At 42.2% G+C, this 12,074-nt stretch overlaps 1 protein-coding gene across 4 annotated transcripts in view; it reads right to left on the reverse strand.

The window, feature by feature from the left end:
* DCLK1 (doublecortin like kinase 1) overlaps positions 1 to 12,074 on the reverse strand; it is a 1,138,541-nt gene that overhangs the window by 51,017 nt on the left and 1,075,450 nt on the right. For 2 of the 4 annotated variants that reach the window (XM_078657179.1, XM_078657181.1), the window contains one exon: positions 5,058 to 5,131. The exons of the other annotated variants lie outside the window; for them this stretch is intronic. In XM_078657179.1, the coding sequence (XP_078513305.1) occupies positions 5,058 to 5,131 (74 nt within the window). The remainder of the gene's footprint in view (positions 1 to 5,057; positions 5,132 to 12,074) is intronic. 4 annotated transcript variants of the gene reach the window in all.

A 12,074-nucleotide genomic window follows, 5' to 3' on the forward strand; every position in this document is an offset into this window, starting at 1 on the left:
TTTCATCTTAGCTCTACTCAGATGGGTATTCCTCTCACCTCATGCTATTATCTGTTTTATGTATCCTTCCCCCACCTATGGAGGGCTTATACTGCACTACCTTAGGCAATACACAATGCACACCCAACTCTATTGCCATATTTTAATTATTTTTCGCATATATGCGTTGAGTTTAGAAAGCAGATTTTCAGTACTGCAGCAGACGCTGCCCATACTACAGCTACAATACAACCACCACCAATATCATCACCATACCACCACTAATATCGCTTACACCAATGGCACCAATCCCATCACAATCAGTACCACTACTAATACCTTGAGCAATATCACCATCAATATGATCACCAATACCACTACTAATACCACTAATAAACCACCATTGTGCCAGTATAACCCTATACCAACAGCAACACCAACTACTACCACCAGTACATATCAATGCCATCAACATTAACCTCAATGCACCACCAATACCACCAGATGTACCACCACGAATATCACCATCAATAGAACCTCCATTACCACAAGTACTACCACTACTGTATCACTAGAAATAGGAACTGTACCAATGGCAACCAATACCACTGTTCCCAATGTCACAATTAGTACCAACAATACCACTACCAGTACCAATAGCATCATTAACAAAACCACTAGCAGTACCACTGACACCATCATTGTACCAATATCACCACAACCAATAACACACCACCACCAATAACACACCACCACCATCAATAACATTACCATCACCAATGCCACCAGAAAGATCACTAACACCATTACTGCCATCAACGCCACCATCTATACTACCAACAATAAATCTCATACCACCACCCCTACCTACAACTCCAATACCACGACACAATACCAATATGCCACCAATACCAGTGCCTCAATTCCACCACCAGTAACACCACCACTGATTTCTCCATAGATAGTACAGCGCACTACCAATGTCACCAACAGCAATAATAGCAAAACAACTTGCATCAATACTACTGTAAAACACCACCAATACCACCATACCACCACTATCACTAATAATACTACCAATACCATACCACCACTACCATTATCAAAATAGTACCACCATTATACAAACACCACTGCCACCACTAATAGCACACTCCCACAACCAATATTACACCACCACTACCGAAAAACACACACCACCAATAAGGACACCAGTACCAACAATAAGGACACTACCACCATCAATATCTCCAACAATATCATCAATATCACCACAACAGTCAGAAGCTGCAGTTGTAAACCATGACATAATTTAACGATGAAAACAATTTTCTCCCTGAAATACACACACAAGGTCATGCATCAATGTCTACAAATGTTCCTCTTCTTGTAACTTTTTCAATGGAAACAATGCCACCACAATACTGGATATCATCACAAATAACATCACCCATCAGTAACACAAAACACCACTACTAGTATCACTACACCTACCCCCAACAATAACACCAGTACCACCACCACAGATACCAAAGCCACCACCAATACCAACCACCACTGTCACCACCATCACTAATTGCCTCACAACCAATACCACCACCAGACAATTATCTCCAATAGCAATAGCGCAATGCCAGTTCTACCACAATACAACACTAAAACCAATACCACTAACACCACTACCTGCACCTTCACTAATAAGCACTGGAAACACCAGGAGTTTTGCATGTAATCTGCTCTCTGTAGGTCTGTGCTTGCATACCCTCTCACATTAAACAAAAACCTATTCACTTTGCCAATTCCTATTTCTATTATAATATTTTGCTTGTATTACTTAGTATGTGATAATTAACAATCGCAAATCACAGTAAATTGATCTACCCTAAACATACCATCTGTATAAATTTCAATCGTACCTTAAAAGTGTACTGCTCATAGCTTTTTCTTTTTTCAAATTAACTGAACTGAAACTGGAAAATTATATAGACGGTTAAGAAAGATAGAAAGTTTTGACATGTTCATACACGAATAATATTCACAAAAGTCGAAGAGTGCGATAGCTTTAAATATTTACTGGTACTATCTATGTGTTATTAGCGCCATTTCTATGATGTTGGGCAAAAAGATGACTTGCCTACAACTAAATGAACACCTGGGCATTTTTCATCCAAGGGTAGTTTAAAAAAGAATGTGGACGATTATTCTTTCTTATTATCTTACTCTGGAACAGCTGTCGGTACAGCTTGCACTACAATATTTGTTTTTCAACCCATGCACTTAACAAATGTGAGGCTGAAACAGTGTAAAATCTGACACAGAAAATCATGCATCCTGACTAAGCTCTACTCCAGGGGGACCACATTTGGAGAGCGAGAACGTTGCTTACTGTCTTCTGGAAAAATGGACATTGCACACAATTCACAGGGGAGCTCAACCTGCAGGCAGCTCTCTCGCCTGAACTGCAGATGACAGACAGCCTGTCAGCGGTGCGTCATGAAAAGGCAACTCTAGGAAAATGGGACCGAAGCAGCGAGCACAACTGTATCCAGTAATGCTGCTGTGACATTCCCAGGCAGAATCTGTGGCTGTGGACCCTGAAATGAATCAGTGATTACATTATTTGGCTTCTGTTGTATTATGCTTAGCGTATGGGTGACTAGCGCTTACCTTGTGTATTGGAACGTTCTAATGTATAAGGTCATTGATTTATGTAGTACCGTCTGCATGAAGATGTACATCCACATGTACAAGTGTGTTGGTTGTTTCCACTTTTTTTCACCAGAAACACGTCACATGCTCTAGTCTCAGCTGACATATACCATCATGGTTCTGCAGATTTTTCTTGCCCCATTAATATTGACTTCTGTTGAGTGGATTTCAAAATTGGGCATCAGAAATTGATCAATATTATATATCGCATGGGCCACTGAATGAAGGTGAGGAACAAACTGGAAAGTCAAGATTCATCAATTACCCACGTCGTTTAGTTCTCTATGTGGATTGGAATTATGGAGATCATTGTTCGATCAATAAACTGCTTATTATGGACGATCATCCCGGGTCAGTGCGCTGATTACCTGCTATATAGCCATAACGACAATTTTCCATTTGGTTCTCAAGAAAATTGGATTTCACAAAACATTGTTCAGAGGAAAAAGAGGAAGCATCTCCTCATGAAATTGGGAACACCTTGGAGACTCGATATGATTGGCCGGTATGTCTCCCTATATTCGTCGTTGGAAAGCGTTCATCAGATGCATTTGTGCATCCATGGGTAAAAAGACTTAAGCTGAGATTAGGGAGACAAGTTCTTTGACAATGCAGTGGAAGGTGTGCAAACTGCTCGTCATCTTTAAAGAAATAGATTGGGTTATAATCCAGCAGAGATGTGCCCTTGTTTTGTAAAATGAAACTGTAATTGGGTTCAGGAAAGTGTATTTATGTTGCTACCTATTAATGAGTTTTAAATTCTGTTCAATATAACAAAACTTAATGTCAGAGAAAAACTATCCAACCTTTCAATTACCCTTCATTCTCTAGCCCTAAATGGCCTCCAGCTTTATCTTGAGTCAGAATAGCTGCTCTTATGTATACATAAATGATTTAAGTCTATTATTTATTTTTATTTGTCCAACCTTTGACTGTGCATGCATCCTCTACCCTTTCTAAGGAAAAAACGTGTAATTCTTCTTTAAATCTACAGTTGTGAGCTCTAGTTCTTCCATTGAAAAGGCTTGACCTTCTACTCTTAATAGGTTTTGGGAATTTGAATGTCTCCATCATATCCCACAACCCTCCAATAAATCCACTCTGTAATTCGTGTTGGTTCCTCGTAAGCACTACGGTTTAAGACATGAGCCATTTAATTAGCTAATTCCTGGGCTAGTCTAAGTGTTTCTTCTCTGCTTAATGACATTTTCCACCTTTTCGAAAATAGAAAACGGACTAGCAGCAAACAGTGCAAAGTTCCACAAATGAGAAACCGATAAACATGCAATATTTTGCACCGGTGTTTTCATCAATATCAACAATAAAAGCTGTACAGTGATCAGATCCAGAAAGATGGCATCAAGATAGAAACAGGAAAAAAAATCATATTATTTAAGCCGGGCAAAGTCTTGGGCTGTACTGCTGATAGAACCTGTGTGGTCTTGAAAGGTAGCACCCAAAGAGAGTTCTTAGCCTAATTCCTACATTATTGCAGATTCCTTTTACAAACGAAAAGAAATTGTACTTTTGATTTTGTGAACATGGTATTTTCTGTATATATATGCACAAGGTACCATCTTATCAACAAGTACTAAGACTACCCTCTCCAACACACCTCAATGTGACAAATCTAGGGAATGGTCTCGCATTTGAATTGCTTTTCTACATAAATGACCACTCTGATATAAAGTCAAATATTCACTGTTTGCAATAGTTTATGTAGTTTAAAAAACATCACAGTTACCAAAGCAGAAATTACGATAATCGAAAACAAAATGCATGCAAAACGACTACATATGATGGCACAAAGGGGTTTCTGTAAATTAAAAAAAGACAGTATATAAAACAGAAAAATGGAGACGGGGAGATCACACAAACTTACCAAAGTGATTCTCGCATACAATGCATTCTAATGTTTCATTGCACCACAAGGAGTAACGTGCCCCTCCACATCAATGCATTGTTCAGTCTAAGGTAAGGATTGTGTAGGCGTGGCTTTAAAATGACAGTATACAACCCTGCAGAGAAGACACTATGCCAGGGCGCTACTTGGATCAATCCGCAGCCCGCACATCAATGGAGGAAGGACCTCTGCGTGGACATTTATATACTGTCCTTTTAACTGCAGGGAGATTTGCGACTGCGCATGGCGATGGAGAGAAAGCCGGCAAATTTGGTGTGGATAATGGGTGAAGAGAGGGAATGAGCGGGTGTGGTATCCCCATCACGGTTAGAATGGAACTGATAAAGCAGCGTATGGACTGGAGAACAAATCATAAGCATGTGTATCCACCGAAGGGACTGGGGAATGGAGACTGCCAGCACGTTGCCATGGAAACACTGACTGAGGGCACTTCACCATCTCATACCTTATCCAATACATTGCTGGTTGCTGGTAGTAGTCCAAAGACCCTGATCGCTTGATGGTGAACCCGTGGTCCAGCTGAGCAGAGAGAAATGGGGCAACTCAGTGGATCGGCATTGCGCTTTAGCATCAAGACTCCATTCCAAGATGTCACTCCTCTAAGGCACAGTTACTGCTGGCATTTTCACAAGCTACTCACAACTTTCATCCTAACACTGTACATTCAAAATTACACATAGTAAAAGGAAACCGCCTGCTATGTTGACATAAGTGACCTTTAAGCTGTGTTACATGTCAGGATCTCTGGCTGAAACTGAAAGAGAGTTGGGCTAGCACTGCTTTGTAGCTGAGTGATGTGCCAGAACTTTCATTAGTATCCTGAGCCTGCTCCAAAAAAAGACCTCTATGTATGTATATATGTAGATAGGAGTATATTCTTAGTATATATGAAGCGGTGCGCAGTGTAATATGTTATTTATTATTTATTTTTGTTTAGTGTGGGTAGAGGCTTTGACTAATGCAGGTTAAACAACAAGTGAGCCTAGGTGTATTTTTATATATTTTTTAAAGTATTTACCAAAACCAGGATGGATATGGGATACGTTTGTGCAATGAGGCAAAATCAAACTGAAGAGGCCTCGTGAGAATTAGCAGAGTTGTTTCTCTGTTCAAAGTCACTGTGGCATGCAATCTATGAGGCAGTAAATTGTCTTTCTCAAATTCATTTTGCTTTTCTGTGGCAAAAAAAAGGGTTTGACGTTTGTGCTGCTGTAATAAATGTGTCTGTTCATTTAATAAATAGCATATTACACTCTGCAGATCTACATGTATCGTTTTGTTTTTTCATTTTCAGTAGTTATAAGCAAAGATTTAACCATAACTCGAGCACAGTGAATTACATCTTCACATGAAGATACAATAACTAGGTCTTGGGAGTATGCCCCGGTAGTTTTCTTCTGTAAAGTGACTCTAGAAAGGGATGTATGACATTACAAAGCATGCTTTTACCACGCATGCTTTTACATCGCAGTTTTTACAACGCATACCATTACAACGCATAGCGCTTTGGGGTGCTGGATAGTGAATAGTTTAATTTACTATTCCAACTCCAGTCCCCGTGGATAGTAGGGAAGGTGTTGGATAGTAAATTAAATCTATTCCCTATCCTAGAGCGCCCCCCAGCGCAATGCGTTGTAATGGTTTGCGTTGTAAAAGTTGCGATGTAAAAGCACTGCGTGGTAAAAGTTGCATTGTAAACGATGTTTTCCTCTAGAAAGTAATATGTGACCACCAAAAGCAGAATTTTCTGCCATCAGTTATGCTCTACGGTGCTTATAACGTACGATTTGGCCTTAGCATTGTAGTAGTAAATGTGTGAATCTGTATTTCTTAGTGTAGTTGTTCCAAATAACTTGTTAAATCACATTTCTCGTTTAAGGAACTAGCTGACTAACTTGTCAGTGTGGAAACTGTGACAGCAGTTGCCAGTTAAGGGTACAGGTTGTGTGTTAAGCAGGGTTTTTTTTAACTAACGGTTGTGTTTTGCTGCAAAAAATAATTGCTACAGAGCAAAATATTTTTATAATTTATGTACCAATGGGCATAGACATCTTTGAATTAATATTTAGGATATTTGTGGCCGGCCCTTAATGGAGATGTATAAGAATACGTAGCATGGCGTGCAGTACCAGTATTCACATGAATTTGGGTTTTCTGACCAGATGCATGCACTAGGAAGGCTGGTAACTGGAATCTGAAGTGCTACATAAGTAAGACTTCAGAGCAAATACTGTTGCCCTTTGGTTGTTCTCATGGCCTGTTTACTTACCTGTTACTTATCCACATGACAGCAATCCATAGACATGCTGACTTCAAGGACTAGCACACAAGTTTCATAGCACTGCTTTTTATTGACCAACATTCCTCTCTTGAACCCGATCCCCGTCATCTTGTAATTAAATCACAGCTTGTATATAGAGATTTGAAGCAATGTCTTGATTTCGAGCAAGATTTCTTTCATTGCACTATTGATAGATTCAAACATAAATAGTACTAACTAATCAGCACGCCCTTCTAAATTCAGCACTCAGCGTCACGCTGTACAGTACACTTAAGGCCAAATGTACGCATTTTTCATGCATCGTGCTTAGTTGGAAGGAAGGGAGAGAGCAGGACAAAGCCGTATCTACAAAGATACAGTGCTGCTGGCAGTGGTGGCTCGCAGAGGCAGTGCTGCGGGGCGGTGAGGCGGGGGTGGGGCATGGTGGGGTTAGTTGACTTGGACATACAACGGGCAGGAGTAAAGTAAGTAAATAAATAAAACTATTTACTTTGCGCTCGCTGCCTGTCGTATGTCCGAATCCACTACCCCCACCCTGCCCCTCCCCCGCCTCACTGCCCCGCAGCACTCCCTCTGCGAGCCACCATTCTGCTGCTGTCTTCCCCTAAGCTGGTGCGCTTTCTTGCAGCCTAGTCCTATGCATAGACGTTTGCACGATAGTAACAAGGGGTGTGTGTGTGCGTGCGTGTGTTTGTGTGTCAGACATAGGTTTTGTACTGGGCTTCCAGCACAAAATACTATACTGAGGCATTGTTTAAAACATTTCCCACTTTGTATGTGTGCTGTACAGTTCAAGTTACAAAACTCTGGAGAAAAGGAAACTTTTCTTCAATTTTGCACCTGCCTCAAGGAGGTGTAAATTTATAGTGCAAAGCCCTGTTTAAAAATATCAGTAGTCCGGAATTGGCATCAAACACCATAGGTGGTTGCTTGGGGATGCCCATGTACCACATATTGCATGATGCAAAGTATTACTTTAGGGCTACTTTCTAGCACAAACACGTTTTGTACTGGAAACTAAATCCCAAATCAACACTTTGCATTGGTGTGCAGCACTTTTGGTGACTGCACAGGCACAGCGTAAACCGAAGCAAAGACATATACGGAGATTTTAAGAGCCACACCTGCCATTGCTGCTTTTACGGGTAATTGTAATTACTGTTTTCATGAGTGCCATTTTTTGGGGTTTGCAGTTTTATATAGCTTGAACTCGAACCAAAGGTATTGGAGCGCTTTACATGAGCACCAGTTACGTTCATTTTTTTGTTAGGCACGGGGAGATTAAGTGATTGGCCCAGATTCACAGGATGTGGAGTCGACCCCGAGGCTCAAACCTTGGTTTCCCAGCTCCAAGATCGGCAGTCTAGCCGTAAGACCACATCCTCATCATCAATTCCATGTTATCAGGCCCATGTAGGTCATGGGAGTCAATGTATAACAGGGCAGTGAGCGCCTATCTGCTGCTTTGATACTCAAGGTGGGCTGGGGTCGAGTCTGATCCTAGATCTGACAACTATTATTCAGCTGGATCCAGGATCCCGTATGGTCCCAGTAAAATATGCTGAATTTGTCAATTTGTCAACACAGACACATTCGGCAGGGCCCACATGTGGTCCGCTTTCCATTTCGAACAGCAAGTGAAGATGTCAATGCAATGGGGGGGGACAAAGGCAGACACCTTAGCACTTCATGTGCACTTGAGAAGCTATGATTTGGAGGTGGGTTTTCAACTTTGTTTTACAACTGAATGTAAGAGACATGCAGGCATTGTGAGACTGTTAGATGTATCTATCTGTATGAGTTATCACACTCATAACAATTTAAAGAGCACTATTTTTTTTCCTTTTAAGGGCTATCATCCCATTGTAGGGTTGTGGAGCGTTTTTTTCATCACACATGCATTATGCAGAGAAAATAAATCATGCAAGTGTGTAAATCAATTTACAGGAAATGTTACATAAGACAAAAAGAGCTACAAGGTGTAGGAGTCAGGTATTGCCCCTAGTGGTAGGCATTATAAGTGAAGAGTGCATGGTCTTGAGAAACACAAAAGTCAGGATTTAAAATAGAACTTAGTGGTTGAGGTTGTCTGCGCTAATAAGACTTTATTAGTGCCCAAAGAAACCATTTTTAGCAACCATAGAATAATGAAAGATTGATACAAACAATAATGTTCTAGCTCCATGCCTTGCAATTTGCATGCAGCTCCTTGATGCTGGTTCATAGGTAACTGTGCTTTATTACGATGATTCCAATTTATGAACTGAAAGTAGCAATAGGATCTCTGTGACAAAAGAAATAGATAACAAAATGTGCTATCGACGTTAAATGCAAATTTGTGATCTGCATGTTACACAATGCACTTCACAACAGGCATACAAACCCCCTGCATTGCATTCTGAGTCAAAACTGTGAATAGACAAAAAAAATATATATTTCCAGTATATGCACTAACCATTAGATTTATCTTACTGTCATTTTCCTCCCCTGAAAATTTCAGGGCACACAAATATCTCAGCAGCAGGTGCCTTAACCACGTCATATACCTTAGAATGCAGCCTCTGTGTGGCCAGTTAAACCAAAACTAATTTACTGTCGCAATTATCCTTACTGTCAATTTCTTTGCAGTAGAGTTTTTTTTTTTTTATGTATAAGTTGACCGTCATACTCCTCTTCTAGTGATTACACTTTTCCACTGCCACACTTTGACCTCCAAGTTATGCTTCCAGGATTAAACGTTTTTCATTTCCAGCAGTGGCTGGCCGATCATGTAGGTGCTTGCCAGCCCTCCCAGCGGCCTCAGGCCCTATTTGTGAAACTGGTCCTTCGGTCGATTAAGTACGCGAGCTGTGATGGGCGAAAGGGTCCTTGAAGGTATGTGGTCACATATTCGTATTGTAAATCAGAGTACGGGTGTAGTTTTATATTTTTTTAGGTCTCGCCGGCGAGATCTTATGTTTCTCAGTGTGGGGCTTGTACATTCCAGCCAATGCGAAGAGGAGAGAAAGAAAAACACGCCCCCCAGTCGGAAAATGACGGGGCTTTTCTCCGAGGCATTTCTGCATGACCTTGGAGAAAGATGGTGGTGATCATGGCGTGGTCCGCTTTCCTGCCGTAGCTCGCTTTGCTAGCGTTAGGATGCCATCCCAGACTATTAACCCCTTGCATGCTGATGACGGCCCCCAGCCGTCATGCACTACGGCGCTCGTGTGCTGATGATGGCTGGGGGCCGTCATAAACCCGCCCACTTGCGATTTTGCCGCACAGGCGCAGAATCGCGGCAGCTTGGAAGGGGTTAAAAAAAGTACTGTGATGGCATCCTAATACTAGTTTCTGCTGTACGACTGCGAATCAGTAACCAAGTTCATGCATGAATAGTGTTTTATTTAAGTGCCTGGCCCTAAAAAATGCCACTATAAATGATCTATTTTTGGAGCTCTGCGTTGAGACTTGTAGAATGTGCAGCCAGTTGGAGGGCATTGTAGTGCCGCTGGACATAGTAGTGCCGCGGAGGATGATATAAGGTTGGGTACACAACACGGGGATTCAGGGTGCGTATGCACAGTCTGGCCGCCAGGTGGACAATGGGAATCTTGAGGATCGTTTTTGTTTTCTCGGCGGACGCCATTGACCTCTCTCGCTCACGCGTGCGCGCACATTCTTCTAGAAGCAACCAGATTGTCTAGTCTGCGCACAGAAGGTACATCATGACGAGTGGCACTACATATAAAACGCTCGCCGCTGCAGCATGTACCAATGGGAAGGAGGACCCGTAGACGTGCCATTACTGCTTTCTCAACCAGGTACCACCGCCCTGTTGTCTTCAACACAGGGTGCGTGTTCATCAAGTGGCAGTCACTTGCTTTCTGGATGGTGACACTGGCTGGCAGCCAGCAGCGACTGCCATCGCAGGGACTCTCGCGGCTGTTATTAATGCCCCTCAAACAAATATGCAAATGCCACCTAAGCTTCTCGCCATTGGCGGAGGCTCAACAGGATATGCAAATGCCTGCTAAAGTTTGCTTAATCATGCAGATGTTTGCATGCGTATGATCGCCTTGGTACAGCAAGCATGTGACTCCATTTGCCTGCTTAATATATTTTCATATGTGTTGCAACCAACCACACAAGCAAATATCTCTCGGGCATTTGTCGCAGACTGGGGAAAACATTTTGTTTCACCTCTTGAAAATGTTGTTGTGCCTCTCCGAGTCAGGTTTACTGGTGGGCAAAAGACCCCCCGTCCCCTTGCTGTGGGCTCTTTGTCCAGTCCCTCGTGAGATGTGTGCGTTGGTATAAGTTTGTATTGCCCAGAAGCCACTGGCCATGGCAAGTGGCATCTTAGCATGCAGTTTTAGAGTGAGAAGAAATTACCGTCCACGTTTTATTTTACATTTACGTTTTTTGATGGCGAATGAGCCAGGGCACACAGATGGACTGTACTTAGTGCAACTCACCAGAGAGAGGTCGAAGATTGAACTGGTAGAGAGAGACTGAACGACACTTAGCATCCAGGGGGGCTTCTGGGGCATCCACGGAGCCGGCATGGTCACATCTGTAGGGACCGTTGGGAGCGGGAAATATCACCCCTCTCGCATCATTTAGGAGTAGAGAGCAGGGGCACATACAACCTCAGAATTGGAAGTAACGACTAGTGAATTAATGGTGACAAACGGAACATGTCTTGGTACAGCTAGGCTGCATATCGCCTAAGTCTCCTTGAAATGTTGGCACCAGGGGAAAACCCGGTTGGGGCTAGGAGATCCCTCTGTTTTATTATTTAATTGTGGTCATTGAGGTGTTGAACCTCTCCTAAAATCTGTAAATGTGCAAGCCAGCAGAGTAAGGGGCGGCAGGAGATGCAACTTTGTTAATGCTACTGCAGGTTTTCATGGCTTGAGAAAAAGAATGATTTTAGGAGCGCCCAACACCTCTATGACCGTAAATGATTATGTAGCAAAAAGAAGGGGTCTCGCAGCCCCTACAAACATTGCTCTTTATATTATGAGTCGTCAAGGAGACGTTTGTGAAATGCATGGTTTTAGATTGGCATTCTCTGTCACCAGGCTTGTTCTTCAGTGTCAGTGGAACAATGAAAACGGAGACTTACAACCCCTGTAGCACATAGGTTTACTTAGCTCAAGCACAAAATGATGTGCAGGGCAGGATACCCCTCCTACC

This window comes from Lissotriton helveticus, chromosome 8, assembly GCF_964261635.1.
Source record: "Lissotriton helveticus chromosome 8, aLisHel1.1, whole genome shotgun sequence".
Classification (NCBI taxonomy): domain Eukaryota; kingdom Metazoa; phylum Chordata; class Amphibia; order Caudata; family Salamandridae; genus Lissotriton; species Lissotriton helveticus.